This window comes from Capra hircus, chromosome 8 (assembly GCF_001704415.2).
Source record: "Capra hircus breed San Clemente chromosome 8, ASM170441v1, whole genome shotgun sequence".
In the NCBI taxonomy this organism is placed as follows: Eukaryota; Metazoa; Chordata; class Mammalia; order Artiodactyla; family Bovidae; genus Capra; species Capra hircus.
Window position 1 is genome coordinate 79,000,125 of NC_030815.1, and position 22,348 is coordinate 79,022,472.

Consider the following 22,348-nt stretch of genomic DNA (forward strand, 5'->3'; position numbering starts at 1 on the left):
GCCTTCTAATTAGAGATTACTTACAGCATTATTGTTGGGATTCAGTACACAGTCATACCAAAAGTGAAGGGCCACAAATCAGACACGAAAGGTGACCCCCTCCGCCCAACCACCACCACCACTGTTAATTACCATTTCTGCTTTTGTCATTCCCTGCAAGGGCTGCCTGCTTGTCTGCTTCAGATTCTGCCTCATTCTCATCCATGTTGTAGTCATCATCAGCTCCCAGTTTCTGCTGATTTCTCCCTGAAAAATGAGCACAGAGCCACAAAACATAGCTACATCATTTCTCTCTCAATGCCATGGGAACACCAGAGCCTGGGTGCTAGGGTTATCCCAACCCTGGTTTAACAATCAGCTCTTTCTGCTTCCTCTCAGGAAATGACAGGGACTCATGTGCTTGCTCCCAGTGCAAAGACCATGCAGGATTTCTCTAATTATGTATGCCCCTCTCCAACTTTGAATCTATTTAAAATATGGCCCTAAATAGCTTCATTCCAGGCTGGAATCAGGGTAACTAGTTCACCAAACAAAATTCCAGTTTTTTAAAGAGATAATCAACTCAACGTTAAAGGAAGGCATCACTGTTTGGAAACAGGTTTCTGGTTAATGGAGGTATCTGCTTAATGGAGGTATCTGCTTAAAATGGTTCACTGCCCTGAGAGAAGGAAATGGAGTAGCTATTGTGAGTCAAAGGGTAAAATTTTTCCATCAAACATACAGAATTAGCTCATTTATCACTGCGTTCATCCCCAGAGAGAAGAGCAACCAGAAAAGATCAGGACAGGATGCAATCAAGAGACATACTCAGAGGGTTACTGTAAACATTTCATATCAGTATAAACAAGATCTTTTGTTTAAAAAGCATGCCTGGAAAAGTCAGCTCTAGTTCTATATCCCTGCACTAACTGCCTGAAGAGGAAACAAAGCCCAGGGCTGTGTGCCATGTGGCTTTATCCTACTAATCAGACCATTATAGCTGACCTTGAACAAGGTGTGACACATAGGCCCCCGCAGTAGCTCAGGCCTTCTGGCAGCTGTTACACCCTGTGACCAACTGCTGAGTGAGCTGAAACTTGAGTGCCGCTCTGATCAGCCCCCCAGAGTGTCATTTTTTTCTTTTTCCCTCCCCAATTATTTAACAGAAAACTTGTAAGAACATACTCTTCAGAAAATCGGGGTAACTTCTGCCAGTAAGTACTATCCCCACCTTCTATCACTTTATCAGGCTCAGCACACAGGTGTCTTCTAAGCGCCCCTGGCTTATCTAGGATTAAAATGTTTTCCGTCTTTCAGGGACCAAGATACATCCCAGAATATTCTGCTCATCTCAGTTTCCCACACTTTTCTTTAAAAAAGAGAAGTCAACCAAACCAGAAAGGTGAGATTCCCACGTCACTTTTCTGCAACGCTCAAACAAGCATGACCCTCCACCTATCTGATCCTTCCATCTGTCCTTCCTTCCTCCTTCGGTTCACCAGGCACTGCCAGTGACATGGCAAGAGGAGATGGAGTGACAAGGAAAATGTGTGGGCTCTGCCTGCCAGGAGACCTATGTGGACTCTATGCTCAGTTCCCATCCAAGGTCTTCCACCTGGAAAGCCCTCTAGGCTCTCTGTGAAAATGATTTCTACAAGTTCCAAGTGCTAGGAGCGCCTGGCCGTTCTGTCTTGCCTCCTGCCTGACAATGGAACCAAACAAACAGAACGAACTACCAAATGGCACTCTGCTGGTTGGTCATCTTCATGGGTATCCGTTCTGCACCAGGAAGGACATGGCGGGGGCTAGTGCCTGATGCAGAGGAGTGGGCAGTCCAGGGAGCCTCTCACCCACCTTCCTCGTCGGCATCCTGCCTCTCCTCCTGTCCGTCGCGGACGACGAGCTGGTCCCGTTCAGGGTCCTCCACCTCTTGATTCTCCTGGCTGGCCAGCAGGGCAGCTGGGACCTGTGGGATTTGGCCCAGCTCTCCAGGTTCTCCATTGCCTTTTCCACCCACTTGTCTGTCTCCTTCCACCGCCTGTTCTTGGCCTGGCTCCTTCGGTAGTGCCACGCTGTCCCTCTGAAGCTCCTCCTCGCTGACGACTTGAATTTCCTTGGTTTCCTCTGTGCATAGGACACAGTTTGCTGTGACCTCACCATACAAAACAGAAATCCTCAGACCACTCAATTCCCAGAGCCTTCCCAAGGACTGTGGATGGACAGGGTAGCTGATCATGTATGCCGTGGCCTAGCAGATGGCATCACTGACTCAATGGACATGAGTTTGAGCAAACTCCAGGAGATGGTGAAAGACAGAGAAGCCTGTTGTGTAACAGTCCATGGGGTTGGAAAGAATTGGACAAAACTGAGCAACTTAACAGCAGCAGACTCCAAGCAACTCTGTGCCTGGAGTATATCTTCAGAACCACAAGAAAGAGGAAATGGTGTAGAAAACAAATCCAGACCACGTCATCTGGATTGAGTGCATCCTGCAAGTGGAGGAGGCTGTATCGCCAGGCTTATCTGATCACCCTACTTGGGACCCAGAACGTGGGAGCCAGTGACAGCCACCCAGGACTCAGCCACGTCCCCTTAACTAAACAGTCCCACCACTGTCCTCAATAAAGGCACACCTAGACCTTCCTTTACCAAGCTGCCAAAGAACGAGGAAGTTTACAAGGGTGAGACGTCAGGAAGGCAGATAAAAGCCCTGTGGCCTTGAGTCCAGGTGCCCAGAGAGATAACTCACTGCCACCTGCAGCCTGACTACTGGGCTCCCCACAAGCAGTGAGCTCTGCATATCTGTATGGACTTGGGGGGCAGGAGTTGCTGCTGTGTTTTTGTTGGCACAGGGCCCTGAAGACAGAATGTCACTGGCAAGCTTCACTTACCTTTCTCACCTTGTCTCTTCAAATCGAAAGCCACCTCGGAGCTAGGGGCTGGTGTCTGGGGCTCACTGTGGCTGGGCACATTTCCTCTTGCTTCCGGCACCTCTGCCTGGGGTGGGCCTGCCTCCTGCGGCCTGGGCTGGGGCTCACTGGGGGCTCGGGGCTGAAACAGGAACACAGGTGGTCAGGGCAGCGGCTCTATGACCGTGAACCTTCAACAACCCTGAGCAATGCAATGGACCACTGCAACCTTCTGATGAACAAGCACATGGAAACCCTGACTAATGCCATACCCTACCCTGGTAGTGCCCTACCACTTGGCATAAAGCAGAGATCTGAGCCTGGGCCCATATCTCCCAGAAAAAAAACTTTCAATATTGGATTAACAGATAGGCAGAAGGTCAACAAGGAAAGAGAAGGCTTGAACATGACAAACCACCCAAGCAGACATCTATAGAGACCCAACCCAACAAGAGCAAAACACACACAAATGTGTATTCTTCTCAAGTGCATGTGGACGGCTCTCCAGGACAGACAGATGCTAGACCACAAAACGAACCTCAACAAACGTTAGATGACTGAACTCATACAATGTACGGTCACCAATCACAATGGAATGAAATTATAAATCAGCAACAGAATGAAGTTTTTTGAGAAATTCACAAATATTTGGAAACTCGACAACACACTCCTAAATAACCAGTGGGTCAAAGAAATCACAAGGAAAACTAGAAAATACCTTGAGAAAAATTAAAATGAAAACACAACACACCAAACTTCTGGAAGGCAACTAAAGCAGTGCTTAAAGGGAAATTTTCAGGCCTATCTCAAGAAAAAAGACAGATCTCAAATCAATAACCTAATCTCCCACCTTAAGACATTTGAAAAAAGAAGAAAAAACTAAACCTAAAGCAAGGAAGGATATAGTAAAGATTAGAACAGGAATTAATGACATACGTAAAAGAAAAACAACAAAGAAAATGAACAAAACCAAAAGTTAGTTCTTGAAAGATGAACAAATTTGACAAGCTTTAGCTAGATTAATTAAAAATAATTTCAAATTACTAACATCAAAAAGAGGATAACACTACCAACCCTTACACAAATTAAAAAATTGTATTATAAGGAAATACCAGGAACTGTTTGCCAACAAGTTTGATAACTTAGCTAAAACAGACAAGTTCCTAGGAAGACACATACTACCAAAACTCATTCAAGAAGAAGTAGAAAATCTGAGCAGATTGTAACAAGAGACTGAAGTACTAATTTACAATTTTCCCCCTAAAAAAGCCCAGTTTCAAATGGCTCCCGTGGTAAATTCTACCAAGCATTTAATACTAAATCTTCCCAAACTCTTCCAAAAACAGAATAGAAAGGAATACTCCCCAACTCATTCTATGAGCCCAATAATGACCCTGATACCTAAGCCTGACAAGACATTACAAGAAAATAAAACTATAGACCTAATATGAACAAAGACCCCCAAATCATCAACAAAATAATAGTAAATTAAATCATGTGACACACAAAAGGATTATACACCATGGCCAAGTAGGATTTTCCCCATCAATGCCAAGGTTTAACATCAAAAGTCAATTAATATAATACTATGTCAACAGTGTAAAGGATAAAAAACACAATCATCCTAGTAGATGCAGAAAAAACACTGGCAAAATTCAACAGCTTTTCTTCATAAAAACACTCAAAAAATTATGAATAGAGGGGAGCTTCCTCAACTTGATAATGTGCATCTATGAAAAATACATAGGCATACCATGAATATATCACAGGTTCAGTGAGGCAAATATCACAATAAAGTGAGTCACACCAATTTCCTGGTATCCCAGTACATATGAAAGCTATGTTTACACTATTCTGTAGTCTATCAGGGATACAGCACCATGTTCAAAAACTGTACTACCTTAACTAAAAAATACTTTTACTTTCTAAAAATACCAAAAATTACAAGAGTAACATCAAGACCCCTGATCATAGATTCCTATAACAAATATAATAATAATGAAAAAGTCTGAAATATTTTAAGAATTACCAAAAAGTGACAGAGACAGGAAGTGAGCAAATGCTGTTGGAAAAAAATGAAGCCAATATATCTGCTCAACACATGGTTGCCACAATCCTTCAATATGTAAAAAACACAAACATCTGTGAAGCACAGTAAAATGTGGTATGCTTACACAGCTAACACCAGACTTAAGAGTGAAAGAGTTAAAAGCTTTCCCCCTATGATCAAAAAGAAGACAAGGATGTCTATCCTCACCACTTACATTTAACATTATACTGGAGGTTCTAGCTAGGGCTGCTGCTGCTAAGTCACTTCAGTCATGTCCAACTCTGTGCAACCCCATAGACGGCAGCCCACCAGGCTCCCCCGTCCCTGGGATTCTCCAGGCAAGAACACTGGAGTGGGTTGCCATTTCCTTCTCCAATGCATGAAAGTAAAAAGTGAAAGTGAAGTTGCTCAGTCGTGTCCAACTCTTAGCGATCCCATGGACTGCAGCCCACCAGGCTCCTCCGTCCATGGGATTTTCCAGGCAAGAGTACTGGAGTGGGGTGCCATTGCCTTCTCCGCTAGCTAGGGCTATTAGGTGACAAAAAGAAACATCCAGATTGGAAAAGAAGATGCAAAACTACCTCTATTTTTAGATGACATAATCTTGTATTCAGAAAATCCTAAGGAATCACCAAAAAATACTACTTGAACTAATAAACAAGTTCAGAAAGGCTGATAGATACAAGATCAATATAAAAAATGAATTATCCACACACTAGCAATAAACAGTTGAAAATGACATTAAGAAAACAATTCCATTTATAACAGCATCAAAAATACTTAGAAATAAATTGAACAAAAGAAGTGTAAGAATTCTGAAAACTACAAAACATAATTGAAAAGATTTTTAAAGGACCTGAAGAAATGAAAAGAAATCCCACATTCACACATCAGAAGACAGGATGTTAAAATGGCAACACTTCCCAAAGGGACTTACAGACTATAATCTCTGTCCAAATCCCACCTGGCTTGAAGACACTGACAAGCAGATCCAAAAATTCACATAAAAAGTCATCCAGTGCAGAACAGCCAAAAAAATCTTGAAAAAGAACAAAGTTGGAGCAGTCAAAGCTGCTGATTTCAAAGTTTATTACAAAAATATAGTAATCCAGACTATGTAGTGTGGACATAAGGATAGAAAAAGAGATCAAAGGAACAGACGGAGAGTCCAAAAACAGACCCTCATCTTTACAGTAAACTGATTTTTCTGACAAGGATGCCAAGGCAACTCAGTGGGGAAAAGAATTGTTTTTTGGTGTGTTTTTTTTTCCCCAACAAATGGTGTTGAGACAACTGGATATCCACATGCAAAATAATAAAGTTGAACCACTACCTCACATCATATGCAAAATTAACTCAATATGAATCACAGGACTAAACAGAAGAACTAAATGCTAAGAACTTTACAAGTCTCAGGAGGAAAAGCAGGAATAACTCTTCATGATGCTAGGTTAGGCAAAGCAGTTTTAGATATGACACCCAGAGAACAAACAGCAAAAGAAATAGATAAACTAGACTTAAAATTAGTAACTTCTCTACTGCAATGAACACCATCAAGAAAGCGAAATGATGACTCACAGAATGGGGAAAAATATTGGCAAATCATCACCTAATATCTCTGTATGAATAGATAAAGAACTCTAACAACTCAATAATAAAAATAACTCAATTTCAAAATGGACAAAGGATACAATTTACAATTTCTCCAAAGAGAAATTACAAACAGCCAACAAAGCATAATGAAAAGATACTCAATATCATCAACTATTGAGAAATGCAAGTCAAAGCCACAGTGAGATAGCACTGCACACCTACTAAAATGGTTATAATGAAAAAGACAAAGGTAACAACAAGAGCTGGCAAGGATGTGGAAAAACTGGTACCCTCCATGGGGTTGCTAAGAGTCGGATACAACTGAGAGGCTTCACTTTCACTTTTCACTTTCATGCACTGGAGAAGGCAATGGCAACCCACTCCAATGTTCTTGCCTGGAGAATCCAGGGACGGGGGAGCTTGGTGAGCTGCTGTCTCTGGGGTCGCACAGAGTCGGACACGACTGAAGCGACTTAGCAGCAGCAGCATACACTGTTGGTAGGAATGTAGAAGGGCATGATCACTTTCTGAAACAGTATGGCAGTTTCTCAATACACTGCGGAGAGTTACCACACGATCCAACAATTTCACTCGGGGTATATACCTAAAAGTAACGAAAGCCTATGTTCACACAAAAATGTGTGCATGGGCATTCACAGCAACATTATTCACAGTAGCCAAAGAGTGAACTAACCCAAATGCCCATCAACTGACAAATAAATAAACAAAACACAGTACAGTCATACAATGGAATATTATTCAGCCATATAAAGTAAGTACTCATACATGCTACAACACGGATGAATCCTGAAAGCTATATGAAAGTAACTGATAAACGTTATTGTCCATCATAAATAAATGTCATATATAAATGTCCAGATAAGGCAAATCTATAAGACAGAAAATAGATCACAGCTCATCTAAGCCTCCAGGAACTGGAAGTAAAAGGGGAGTGAGCTAATGGATATAGGATTTCTTTTGGGCGTTATGAAAAGGTTCTAAAATTGACTGTGATGATGACTCCATCACAGTGTGATGATGATGACTTCCCATTTGTGAATATACTAAAACCACTGAACTGTAAATATTACATAGGTGACTCTATGGTAGGTGAAATATATCTCAATAAAATGGCTACATTTAAAACAAAGATCCCCCAGAAGGCTTTGAGCAGCACTTCCATAGGCTGTGCTTACACAGGAGGCAGCCTGACAGCATGGCTCGGATCAGCTCCATCACTGACCAGGTGCGCTGACCTTGGGACAGTATTTGACCATCTCCATGGGCCTCAGCGCCCTCAAAACAGGAAAACAAAAACAACCCTCTCCCAGGGTGGCTGTGAGCTTTAAATGAAGCAATCTCCATACAGCCTGGACAACAGCATACTCAGTCAGAGACCCTACGCCCTGGGACCAGGCTGTTGTGTCTCAGGGGACCAGAGCCAACTAGACAGCAGATAAAGGAACAGGATGCCTGAAGAGAGGGCAGGAAGACCTCTGGAAGATTCCTGGCAGAAAAAGCCCAGGATTACCTGCTGGCTTTGGTCCTTCTGTTCATTTAGATCACGCGAAGGTATGGCCTCATTTCCCTTCCTGGTGACTTCTTCTATTCTCTCTTCACACTGCTCCTTCACCTCTTTCATCTGACTGATGCACTGGTTCCTGTGAAGGCGGAAGAAAGCAAAAGAAAAGGACAGCTGTTCAGAGACACTATTTAAGTTTGGCCCTGCTGTGACGGTGAAATCCAATTCCCAGACAGACACAGCTCATCTCTTTCTTGCTTCCTGCACTTCATCTGAAAAAGACACTGAGGCAGAGCAACAGTATGTTTCAGTTATTAAATGACATGAAAACTGGAGTCAACTGAAACTTCCAAAAAATATGTCATATTGTTCTAAAATAAATGAACCTAACTGGTTAAAAAAAAAGTCTTTTTAATATAATCTGTGGCATAATAAAAAACATGTGATCTTTGTCCCCAACTATCGGCACAGAGCTCCTGCAACCCTTGGAATTTCCTGAGTAATAGTGTCTTCTGCGATACATGAGCCTCTGCACACCATACCTGAATTTATGCTAAGGAGCTGACTTACTGAGAGGAGCCTACACAGCTTCAGGATGGGGGCTGGTGGCCACGGGAGCCAACTGTATAATGAGAGGGCTGGAGCTTACAGCCCCATTTTCTAGGATGGAGGGAGAGACTGGAGATTGAGTTCAATCATATGGCCATTCAACCAGTCATGCCTATGTAATAAAACCTCAGATAAGCACCCTAGATGATAAGGCTTGGCAAGCTTCCCATTTGGTGAACATCTCTGTGAACCAGTAAGGAGGCAACCCGACTGTAACAGAAGCTCCTGCCTAACCCCTACTTCCACCCTAGGCCTTGCCTCATGAGTCCCTACCACTCAGTGCTTGCTAAGTTGTATCCTTTATAATAAAACTGCAATTGTAAACACAGAGCTTTCCTGAGCTCTAGCCAGTTATTGATCCTGAGGGGGTTGTGGGAAGCCCTGAATCTGTAGTTAGCCAGGCAAAAAGTACATGTGGCCTGGGGCCACAAGAACTACGGCCAGCATCCAAAGGAGGGGCAGTCTTGCGGGACTGAGCCCCGTAACATGGGGTTTGTGCTAAACTCTTGGTGGTGTCAAAACTGAACTGGATTTCCGTTTGGGGAAGACAGAATAGAAGTATTTTTCACTAATCCTCCACTAAGCACAGCTAGAACTCTGGACATTATATTTTCAACAAACAGAAGACGACTCTGAAGGATGGAGTGATGAAGGCAGACTGGTTAGAGACCTCAGGATTTAGAACAACACAGTGGTGTACCTGGAGAATACATGGAAAGTCTGCATTCCTCCCCCCCCCCCGGCCCCGACACTAACAAGGTTCCCCTCCCTCTCCCCAGACAGTGGTGTCATGTCAGTAAAGAGCCAGGCTTTCACCACCAACTGCTTAGAGGTGTCAAAGATCATTCATCATGTCAAGAACCAGGAAGATCTTAAATTGAACGAAGAGAGACAACCAACAGATACCAAACCAACATGACAGAGAAGTGGAAATGATCTGACAAAGATTTTAAAGCAGTCACTTCATTAGGAATGTTTCAATGAGTGATTAAAACATGCTTGGAACAAATGAAAAATTTAATAGTTTCATCAAAGTAATAGAAAGTTTCAGCAAAGAAGAGAAGATATAAAGAAGAACCAAATGGAAACTTAATGCAATAATTAAAATTTTAAAACTCAGAGTAGGTAAAGAACCAATGAACTGGAAGATACAACAACAGACGTCACCTAATCTAAACACAGAGAGGAAACAGACTTAGGGAAGAAAAAGGACAAAGCTTCGTGGACCTACATGACAATTACAAAGGACCTAACATTCACATCATTGGATCTGTGTAAAAGGTCTTCTCAGCAGGTCCACATAACTAGTCACTTTCACACTGGTCCTCAAGATACTACTATTAACTTGCTACCCTCCATCACTAAATGATACTATCTGCCCTGCCCAGGTCACTCTGAGCTTGCCAGGTTCTTTCTCTCCTAAATTATCTCATCTTCCTTCTCAGCTCCTTATTGCTTAGGACTCAATTCTAAATAGCCTCTCCTAAGAAGTCTTTTTTGGAGGGGTAACAGATAAGCATTGATGAAAATGATCTAGGTTAAAAAAACAATATCTAGGTTAAAAAACAATATTTAAAGAGACAGGCACCTTCAAAAAGTATGTAAGTTAGCTTCAGGTCTGGCTAGGTGAAACAAAAAGGCCAAAAGATAGCAGGTTATATTTTCCTCACATAAAAGTAGATCAGGGTTAGTATGGCAGCTTGGAGTCATTACAAATTCAGGTTTCTCTTTCAGTTTTAAAATCCTAGCAGTGGCTTCTATCCCCCATGACCCAGGATGGCTACAAGTAGTCCAGCCATCTTGTGTGAAGCCCAGGCAACAGGAAGGAAGGAGGAGAAAAGGCAAAGAAAAGGGATGTGCACTGACCTATCCTCAGATTCAGAAGTTTCCCTGTAAGTCCCACCCCACAATTTCCTTTCCCCACTGGCCAGAATTTAATCACTTGGCCATACCCAACTGCAAGGAGGGACTAGAAATGTAGTATTTTTCTGGTAAAAAGATAAATGGATGGATAAGTACTGACCAGTCTTTGCCACTGAGAGCTTCAGAATGTTTTGAGTTACAAAACATTGATAAAATAATTGAAGAGTGTCCCAGGTTAAGAACACAACCAATTACATACTATTATGTTAATTTACATGGATTAGAGTTGAAGACAGCAGTACAAATTTGTTTAATTTAAATATAGACACAAACAGAAATGTTTACCAATATATAACACAAGTTAGTATACACATACATATATCTCTCTGCTCTATCATCTGAGATGCCCTAGTAGCAATGATAGCCCAGTTGCAAAAAGCACACCAGTACCCAGATCTTAGTTTCTGAAACACCATTCTCCAATGAAGAGACCAAGGACTCCCTGGAGAAATGGTTGACTGGATGACTCTAGGACTAGGGCAAGAAATATAGCAAAATGAGTCTGAAGCATCTTTTGGTGCCAGATTATAAAAAAGTAATTTAAAAGAGGGGTGGAAAGACAAACCCACAATATCACAAATATGTCAACTGGATAAAGGAACTAACTGAAAAAATTCCCAATGGCCAAAGCTGGAAAATTTTAAGAAAAATAAATAAATTAGTATTGGATTATAACCTAAAGTATAAAATAAACGTCCACTAATCCATACTGATATCAATCATTAGACAAACAAGAAGAGTCACAGCTCCTGTGCAGGAAAATTCCAGACAACTTCATGCAGACACTCCATCCTTAGGGAAGTGGAGCATAATTTCCCAATCTTTAAGCATAGTGAATTTCTTCCAAAGATTACAGCATAAAAGGAGAAAAAACAGAGTAAATTTACAATGGAAAAAAACCTGATAAACATAACCTCAATCAGATGCTCACCAGTGGTAAGTCATACTGATGCACGTACCCCTGATGTGAAGCCGTGAGAACGGCATCTCACCTCTGCGGCCTTCCCCTCAAAAATGGGTTGCCCCTGTTTCACCATGAGAAAAAGCATGAGATACATCCTAACTGAGGGGCATTCTACAAAATACCTGGACAGCACTCCTCAAAACTATCAAGACCATAAAAAAATAAGTAAAGCCTGATGAAGCATGATAAATACAGCATGATTACCACACTCTCTGCCTGGCATGTAAGAAAAAACCTATAATGAGCCATGCCATGATCTGTGTGCCTTATTATTAAGTGAATCTCAGTTTCCATGTTGACATGTTAGACTCCTTTTATATTGTGTAAATCCAGGAAGTAATTATATAAGCTTGGATTAAAACAACTATGCAACTTGTTAAGTTGTACAAGACTTGTGGACTTTGCTAATTTAATAATGCCACTTGTAAAGTTAGGTTACCCCTAATTAAACAAATAAATTCTTGAAAGTTAAAAAAAAGTAAAGCCTGAGAAACTATCACAGCCAAGAGAAGCCTAGGGAAATATAACAGATCAATGTAATGCATCCCTGGGGGCAAAACTAGGGGAAAACTGAAGAAACACTGAGCAGAGATGGACTTCAAGATAAAAATAAGGCATATATATTGGGTAATCAATCCTGACAGGTACTTCATACTAACGCAAAATGTGAACAACAGGAATCTGGTGTGGGTTGTACAGGAACTTCCTGTACTGTTTCTACAATAAGACTATAAATCTAAAGCTGTTCAAAAATTCCAAATTTATTTTTAAAAATTAAAAATTGAATTGGAGAACATCCGACTGGTGTCAGAAAGTTATTACTGGGACATACAATCTAATTCAGCCTGAACTCTCAATTAGATATTTCAAGACATCACTTCAGCTTCCTGCCTAGAATTTATTTTATGAATATTTCAAAGTGTCAGAGCTATGAAGTAATTGAACTACCCACTTGTACAAATAAGAAAACCAGAAATAACCAATGTAGGTGAGGGTGTGGAGAAAAGGGAACCCTTGTACCCTATTGGAGAAGGAAATGGCAACCCACTCCAGTATTCTTGCCTGGAGAATCCCATGGACAAGGAGCCTGGTGGGCTACAGTCCACGGGGTCACAAAGAGTCAGATATGACTGAGTGACTAACACTAGTACCCTATTGGTGAGAATATAAATTGGTACAACCACTACAGAAAACAGTAGGGTGGTTTCTCAAAAAACTAAAAAGAGAACTACCATATGACCAATTTTACAGAAAAAAACAAAACCATTAATTCAAAAAGACACATGTATCCCAATGCTCATAGCAGCATTATTTACAATTGCCAAGATATGGAAGCAACCTGCTGCTGCTGCTAAGTCGCTTCAGTCGTATCCGACTCTGTGCGACCCTAGAGATGGCAGCCCACCAGGCTCCCCCATCCCCGGGATTCTCCAGGCAAGACACTGGAGTGGGTTGCCATTTCCTTCTCTAATGCATGAAAGTGAAAAGTGAAAGTGAAGTCGCTCAGTCGTGTCCGACTCCTAGCGACCCCACAGACTGCAGCCTACCAGGTTCCTCCATCCATGGGATTTGCCAGGCAAGAGTACTGGAGTGGGGTGCCATTGCCTTCTCTGATGGAAGCAACTTAAGAGTCCATAAATAGATGAATAGATAAAAAGTGTGATACATATATGTGTGGGTGCACACACACAGAAATACTACTCAGTAATTTTTAAAAAATGAAATTTTATTGTCTTCAGCATATGGATGGACCTGGAGGGCATTATGCTAACTGAAATAAGTCAGAGAAAGACAAATACTGTATTATACCACTTCTATGTTGAATCTAAAAAATACAACAGGCTACTGAATATAACAAAAAGAAGCAGACTCATAGATATAAACTAGTTACCAGTGGGGAGAGGGAAAGGCAGAAGGGAAATCTAGGAGAAACACAGTGGAGAGAGAGAGGTATAAACTATTGGGTATAAATAGGTATATATTGTACCACACAGGGAATCTAGCCATTATTTTGTAATAACTATAAATGGAAACAGTATTGGGTTATAATCCAGTTCTACAATTATAAAAATTATGTAACTTTTTAAATTTAAAATTATTCCCCCCCCAAAAAATAAAATAAAATAAAATTATTCCCAATATAAAAATACAGAAAATACCAGAGAGACAGATAAGAATGTGAGGGTTCCAGGAGCAGTCTTGTTATACATTTGTTTGGAGTTTCAGACAGAGAAGCAAGGGAGAATGGGATCAGAAAGCACTGTAAGACAGAATGGCTAGAAATTATTCAGAATTGATAAAAAAGAAAAAAAGATCTCAATAGACTTGAAAAAATAAATATTTCCCCCCAAAAAGAAACAGCAATTAAATAAATACATACACACATACATACATACAAATAAGGAAGCTAGGTGATCAGACCGACATTAACCAGGGTCACAGAGACAGAATGAGGTAAGGCTGAACCCAGAAACCAGACTGAGCAGGGCTCTCTCTATCCCCTGGCTGCCTCTCTGGAGCTGCAGGTATTTCAGAGCCAAGTGTAACTGTACTCAACCTCTAACTCTTGTAACAACCCTTTAGTTCAAAGGACTTAACTGGGTCTCAGAGTACCACACACTGAAGGGCATCAGAACTGCAGGAAAAAAAAGGGAAGACAGAGCATCTGACCTTGGACAGCAATATAGAGATCAAGGAAAGACCTGGTGAAACCTTCATGGAAATAAAATTCTCATGAACATGCAAGCCACAGGAGGTGGACACGTGCACAGTAGCCTAAACAGAACAAATAAAAAGAAGTCTGTGCAAGGAAAGAACAAAATGTGTGCAATTCACTGTGATCAAACAACTTCCCAGAAGCTCAGGATTGGCAATGAGCAGGTGCACAGCCACTTCCAAACTGGTAAATCTACAAAAGGGAAATACTGTTTTCACCTGCTCTCAGCCCTTCCAAAATCTAGTACAAAGAGCCTTGCACAAGATCACGGCATCCGGTCCCATCACTTCATGGCAAACAGAAGGGGAAAACACAGAAGCAGTGTTGGGCTTCCAAAATCACTGAGGACGGTGACTACAGCCATGAAATAAAAAAATGCTTGCTCCTCGGAAGGAAAGCTATGACAAACCTAGACAATGTATTAAAAAGATAAACATCACTTTGCCGACAAACGTCTGTATAGTCAAAGCTATGGCCATGCATGGATGTAAGAGTCAGACCACTGAAGGAGGTTGAGCACCGAAGAACTGATGCTTTCAAATCGTGGTGCTGGAGAAGACTCTACAGAGCTCCCTGGACTGCACAGAGAGCAAACCAGTCAGCCCTAAAGGAAAACAACACTGAATATTCATTGGAAGTTCTGTTACTGAAGCTGAAGCTCCAATACTTTGGCCACGTAATGCGAAGAGCTGACTCTAGAAAAGACCCTGATGCTGGGAAAGATTAAAGGCAAAAGGAGAAAGGAGCAGCAGAGGATAAGATGGTTGGATAGTATCACTAACTCAATGGACGTGAATTGGAGCAAACTCTGGGAGATAGCGGAGGACAGAGGAGCCTAGAATGCTACAGTCCATGAGGTCACAAAGAATCAGACACAACTTAGTGAACTGAACAATAACAACACATCAAAGAACAAAGAGGGCTGGGGTCATGGGCAGCTGGTTGCCTCTGAATCCCAAATTTCCTGTGTCTGGGGTATATACTTTCTATGAAGGAAAACGGAGAGAAAAATAAACAGACTATAACTTTATTCTCTACCCTCTAAATTGGGTTTTACTATCTTACTAAGGGGTTTAGCCGAACTTTTTAAATGTTTATTGTTTTGACCACAAAAGTAATCTGATATGCGTAAGTACAGAGTTTTTGTATGCTACTAAAGTCATTAGCTTAAAACAGACTGTCCTAACTATATGCTGGCGATCTAATGTACAGCATGGTGACTACAGTTAATAATAATGCATTTTATACTTGCAATTTGCTAGATCTTAAGTGTTCTCACCATACACACAGAGGATTATGGATGATTTTGAGTATCATTTCACAATGTATAGGTATATCAAAATATCATGCTTTTATGTATTAAATACATGCAATGATTATTTGTCAATCCTAACTCAATAAAGTTAAAAAAAAAAAAAAACCTCCATTCTCACTGCAAAAATTTGGAAAGTGACTTAAAAGCCTCAAGAAAACAAAATGTCCATAATACCAATGCCGAGTGATAAATTATATGAATATTATACCAAACTCCTTAAAGTCTATGACTTTGACTTAGGTCACATCTGAGCACTTTTGGAACACATTTTTAAAGGCTTTCGATTACTGATTTAACTAGTACACCTGCACTTTACAGAGTTCTCAGTTATGTATTTTACAGTACATGGAGTTAGTCATTTCCTGCTAAGGAGAAGTGCCCTCTTGTACGATGGCTAACAGCCCCTGAGCGGCGCAACTTGATGCGGACAAACTTACAGGTCGTAGGAGAACTTCCTCTCCAGGTTGGTCTGGTTCTTCTGAAACTGGAGGACCTCCTGTTGCAGCCTGCCATAATTCTTCTGCAGGGCCTTTAACTGGTCTAAACCAAGAGGAGCACACGAAATGACTGGGGTCGCCGGCATGGCCATCCTGAGCACAGCAGACACACCAACACCCACCATGGGAACACAAGGGGCCGGGGCACCAAGAGAGCAAGGAGGGGAAAAAGGAAGCAATGAGGCCAGGGCCCCACCCCAGGAACCTCCCCACCCTGATCCGGGAAGCAGCCCAGAAGGTGTGTGATCCTATAGGAGCCAGGACCCTGATTCCTTCCCACACGTTTCTCCTAAATGTCCTTTTGACCTCCAACCCTTACAATGCATCAGGAGGTCCTACTACCTGTTTCCCTCCTAGACATCATACACCCTGAACTGCTCACAATGCTGCTCTCAGCAGCTCCATATCCTTCAGTCTGGAAAATCGATTTTGACACCTGGTCAGCAGCCTCTCCTACGTAATCCCTCCACCCCCCATCCTCAGCCACAAGCTACCTGCCAGTATCCTTCTCCTGTTATTTGCTCACAGCCCAGTTATTCTCTGAGGGCCCCTGTGCACTCAGTCTCCCGACCCTCCTGTTTGGGAAACAACAGCTTTCTTTGAGGAAATCCATCAGCCCCATGGCTGCAGCCCTGGCTCGTAAAAGCTCTGCAGAAAAAGCAGCAGCTCACTGACCAACAACCAAGCTGGGCGCAGAAGGAAAAAGTGCCACAAAGGTGACACCAGAATGGGCTGAGGGCAGCGACGAGGGCCTGGGACACAGCCCTGAACAGACACCTGAGCTTCCCCAAGGTGTGTCACCACAGCTCTAGACCTGCAAGGTTCTTGGGGCAGTGCGGAGAGGGGAGACGCGTGTGCTGGCGGGAGTGGTTTAAAATTTTTAAAAAGTGAAAGACACCCTGAACTGCTGATACACACTGCAACATGGATCCACCTCAAAAGTGTTTATTTATACGACATGCATGGAAAGACAAAACTACGGGGGAGTAGAGAATGTTTCACTGGGTGCCTGAGGCTGAACTGAGGGCGGTGGGGAGGAATTCCTGGAGTGGGACATGAGCTGTGTCTTGACTTTATGTCAAAATACACTGAAAGGTACACTACAAAGAGTGAACTTTATTGTGTATAAATTATACTTCAATAAACCTAACCTAAAAAAAAAAAATTTCGTAGCAAACCAAACCCAGGACGAGGGAATACTTACTCAGCAATAAAAAAGGAATGGACTATTTACTGCAGCCCCAACGGCATGGATGAATTTCAAGATAATTATGCTGAGTGAAAGAAGGTTCACAAAAAAAGGTGTATGCCATCTGATATATACAAAATCATAAAAATTACAGACTAATCTAGAGGGACAGAAAGCAGATCAGACAGGGCCTCGGGAGGACTATCGAGGGGCACAAAGAAGCTTCTTGGGGTGATAGACATGTTCACTGTGTTGATACTGTGGTGGTTTCCTGAAGAGCCACTCATGTCAAAACTGGTGGGACTGCACTTTAAACATGTGCAGGGGACTTCCCTGGTGGTCCAGTGGTTAAGAATCCACCTTCCAATGCAGGGGACGCAGGTTCGATCTCTAGTCGAGGAACTAAGATACCACATGCCACGAGGCAACTAAGTCCATGTGCCATAACTGAAGAAACCTTGCAGGCTATAACAAAGACCCAGTGCAGCCAGAATAATTAAATATGTGTAGTTTATTGTATGTAAATCACACCTGATTAAAGCTGTTTAAAATGCTAAGTGTAAGAAAGGCTGCAGGCTGTATGCCATACTTGAAGACAGACCATCAGGTCATTACCTCTGAGAAACGCTGGCAGTCAACTAACCCATTTAACTTAGTGTAACTCTGCGTTTCCCCTATTAATATTCTTAGAAGCTGGTTTGGAATTAGAATTCTAGACCAGCACTGCTGTAAAGGACTATAATATAAGCCACACAGATCATTTAAAATTCCCTAGAACCACATTTTTAAAAAGCAAATAAAACCAGGTGAAATTAATTTTAATATATTTCATTAAACCCAACAGATCCAAAATATGATCATGGCAACATAGAATTAATGTAAAAAAAAAAGAATAAAACATTTTATACTCTTTTTTTAGTCCTATGTCTTTGAAACCTGTGTGTATTTTACAGTTATAGCACATCTCAATTCAGATGTTAAAGAGGAATTGGGACTTCTTGATCTGAATTTAGATTTCATAATATATACAGTTAAAATAATACTGGTATAAGTGAGTTGTCCCAAAGATACTTAAGCTTCCCAATAGCTGAGACAAGTATCAGTTTTAATTTTAAATTGCAGAAAAGTAAAAATTAAAACTCCAGTTCTTCTGTCCCATGAGCCACATCACAAATGTTTACTGCCCAAACGAGTCCCACATAGTGGGTCTCAGGGCTACTATTCTGAAGCCCAGTTCTAGATTGACCTTCCCATCTTAGAAGTGGAAACTGAGGCTGAAGGCAGAGTTTCCTAACTAGGGGCACAGGCGAGACCAGGGTCAGGTCAAGGATCACAGGACCCAGTGCTCCCTTCACCAGGTAGGAAGGCTGCAGTGGACCCTCTGGCCCCTCTGGCCACACCACACAGAGGGGCTCATCCCATCTCCACCTTCTCCCCTGCTGTGGGAGGGCCCAAAGAAGAACAAACTGGCTGCCAAACTGAGTGAGAGCAGCAGAGATACGCAATTAAATTGGGCTGTATCACTTTTATATAAATTTCATGAAGAAAATCTGAATTCAGGATGACCCAATGAAAAGAGAGCATACATATATCATATATACATAATATGTATATATATAAAACAGACGACACATGTATCATATATATATTTCTTAATGTATCAAAAATAAGAATCTGAAATCTTCTCATAACAGCTTGCAATGTATTCAGTAACACTGTAAAAAGGTAAAGAGATACAGTTGGCAAAAAGAATAAAGAACAAAGATTACTCAATTGCTCCAACACTACCCATCATCGGGGCTTCCCTGGCGGCTCAGTCGGTGAAGAATGTGCCTGTGATGGAGGAGAGCTGGGTTCAATCCCTAGGTCAGCAAAATCCCCTAGAGAAGGGAATGGCTACCCACTCCAGTATTCTTGCCTGTAGAATCCCATGGACACAGGAGCCTGGCGGGCTACAGTCCACGGCGTTGTAAAGAGTTAGACATGATTAAGCAACTAACACTTTCACTTTCTACCCATCATCATATTTCAATAAGAGACCCCAGAATAGGATGGAGGAAAGGTGGGTTTTTCCTAACAAACCTGACATCTGGTGTAAAGTGGGGAGTGGAACTCACCTTGCAAGGTTCTGATGAGCCTCTCACCTGTGGTGATGTTATTCACTAAAACGGCCTGCAAAGAAGATAAACACAAAATGAAACACTGACAACCGACAACTTAGAAGAGCCCTGATGAGATGTGACTGTGGGAGAAAGGCTGGGGGGTAGCCCCTGCCCCACCCCCCTGGTATGAACTTGGATGCGTGGGGAGGAGCAGTATCGGTGTCCCAGCACCAGCCTGCAGCCCAGGCAAGGGCGGGCGGCTCCTCTGGCTGTCTCCACTCCATGCCCGCAGAAACAGCAACCCCACAGTAACTGTGGTCTTCCTCTGGGGGAATCCAGGTCCAGTCCGTCTCAACCAGAAGTTAAAACTGGCTGGGGGCGGGTGTTTGGCAACCGCTCCACCTGCCTGATAGCCAAAGCTGTGGTTTTTCCAGTGGTCATGTATGGATGCGAGAGTTGGACCATAAAGGAGGCTAAGCGGTGAGGAACTGACGCTTTTGAACTGTGGTGTTGGAGAAGACTCTTGACAGTCCCTGGACTGCAAGGACATGTAACCAGTCAATCCTAAGGGAAATCAACCCTGAATACGCATTGGAAGGACTGATGCCTGAAGCTTCAATACTTTGGCCACCTGATATGAAGAGCCAACTCACTGGAAAAGACTCTGATGCTGGGAAAGACTGAAGGCAAAAGGAGAAGAAGGCAGCAGAGGATGAGATAGCATCACCAACTCAAAGGACATGAACTGAGCCAACCCCAGGAGACAGTGAAGGACAGGCAGGCCCGGCGTGCTACAGTCCATGAGACTGCAAAGAATTGGACACGACTGAGCAACTGAGCCACCACCACCACCCGTGAAGCCTCCTGATCCTTTCTAACTTCCAACATTCCTCCTTCCATTCAGACTGCCAGCTCAGGGCACGGAGGGATCACCCCCAGCTAGCTACATAACGTTGGAACAGAGGCCTCAGGAAAACAATGAAAAACACAAAAAAGTAAGAAACGTGAGTGCAGGGCTCAGTGTAACCGGCAGCCTGTACATTGGCACAGAGTCACCACCAGGTGCCAGGTGGCCCCAGGGCGTGCCTCACCCGCAGCCCTGTGACCCTCACAGAGCCGTGTGAGGAGGCAAAACACAATCCCACTGAGGGGGATAGGAAACTGAGGCGCACGTGGCTTTCGAGACTCGATGTCACGTGGACTTCTCAACAGCAAACAGGCAGAGCCCAAGTCCCAGCCTGGCAGGCCTGCCCCAGAGATGAAGCTCCTCCTCACTGCCTGCCTGCCAAACCGGGATCTGACCCCAGCAGGACTGCAATCCAGCGACAAATGGGGATCCGAACCCCAGCAGGACAGTGACCTAGTGACTGCACCCGGTGCTGTACCCGCAAGGAGAGGCGACATCAAACACCAGTCTGCATCACACAGGTGAGTGACGTTCTGTACAGAGAGCTAAGTACTGGGCCACAGCATGCAAGTTTCTTACTGTGTCATAATCAACAAAGTTTGTCGACTGGCTGGTCTGCCCCATTCCTGGGTAAAGGAGGACAACGACGCCCTCCCGGCCCCGTTCTGTGCTTCCATTTCCTGTTGGATCTCTCTGTCCAGCCCTCAGTCTTTCTTTGTCCTGGACTGGGCTTTCTAGAGGAAGGTGTTTACGAATACAGGGATACACACCTAGAAACAAAATCTGGCCAAACGATTCTGGTGTTTGTTTCAGGAGGTCTGGCACAACAGGAAACAAGTCACAGTGATACCATCTGTACAATTAATCTCTCAGGGAGGGAATATCACAACCATAGCCCATGACCTTCCATGTGGGCCAGCTCATAGCTCCTGCTACTCTCAGAGGCTTGCACATGTTCTATTAAAATGGCAAAAGATGGCCCCAAGACCCAGCAGTCCCACTTCGGGATATATACTCAGAAGAACACAAAGCAGGATCTTGAAGAGACTATCTGCATCCATGTTCACAGCAGCACCACTCACAAGTCACGAACTGAAGCAACGTAGGATCCCTCAGTGGATAAATGGATAAAAGAAATGCAACATATACAAACAATGGAACAGTACACAGCCTTTAAAAAGAAAGACTGTCACATGCCACAACATGCACGAACCTTTGAGGACATGCTAAGCCTGTGACTAAGTACAGACACTGTGGAGAACAGCATGGAAATTTCTTTAGAAACTAGAAACAGAAATACCATACAACCTAGCAATCCCATTCATGGAGAAAACTATACTTCAAAAAGATACATGCACTCCATTACACACTGCAGCACTATCTCCCTTACCAGGACATGGAAGCAACCTAAATGTCTATCAACAGAGGAATGGATAAAAAAGCTGTGATACATGTACGCAATGTAATATCACTCAGCAAGGAAAGAGAACAAAGTAATGCCACTTGCAGCAATCTGGATGGACCTAGAGACTGATATTGAGTGAAGTAAATCAGACAAAGAAAGACAAATATCATACGATATGGCTTATATACAGAATCTAAAAAAAGAGGTGCTGTTTTTCAGTTGCTGAGTCATGTCTGACTCCTTGTGACCCAATGGACAGCAGCACACCAGGATCCCCTTCTCCCAGTCCTTCACTATCGCCCAGAGTTTGCTCAGATTCATGTCCATCACGTCAGTGACGCTATCCAACCATTTCATTCTCGGCCACCCCTTTTCCATTTGCCTTCAATCTTTCTGAGCATCAAGGTCTTTTCCAATGAGTCAGCTCTTCACATCAGGTGGCCAAAAGCATGGGGAGGGATAAACTGGGAGACTGGGACTGACATATACACACTACTATATATAAAACAGATAATAAGAACCTGCTCTACAGCCTAGGGAACTCCACTCAATACTCTGTAATGGCTTATGTGGAAAAAAATCTTTAAAAAAAGAGTGGATATATGTGTATGTATAACTGATTCACATTACTGTACACCTAAAACTAACACAATATTGTAATTTTTAAA

General features: G+C 42.7%; 1 protein-coding gene across 4 annotated transcripts in view; it reads right to left on the reverse strand.

Annotated features, from left to right (window-relative positions):
* GOLM1 (golgi membrane protein 1) overlaps positions 1-22,348 on the reverse strand; it is a 58,129-nt gene that overhangs the window by 7,816 nt on the left and 27,965 nt on the right. For all 4 annotated transcript variants that reach the window (XM_013966162.2, XM_018052445.1, XM_005684127.3 and 1 more), the window contains 6 exons: positions 19,384-19,438; positions 16,018-16,120; positions 8,063-8,192; positions 2,871-3,030; positions 1,834-2,103; positions 133-246 (listed from right to left, as the gene is read on the reverse strand). In XM_013966162.2, the coding sequence (XP_013821616.2) occupies positions 133-246; positions 1,834-2,103; positions 2,871-3,030; positions 8,063-8,192; positions 16,018-16,120; positions 19,384-19,438 (832 nt within the window). The remainder of the gene's footprint in view (positions 1-132; positions 247-1,833; positions 2,104-2,870; positions 3,031-8,062; positions 8,193-16,017; positions 16,121-19,383; positions 19,439-22,348) is intronic.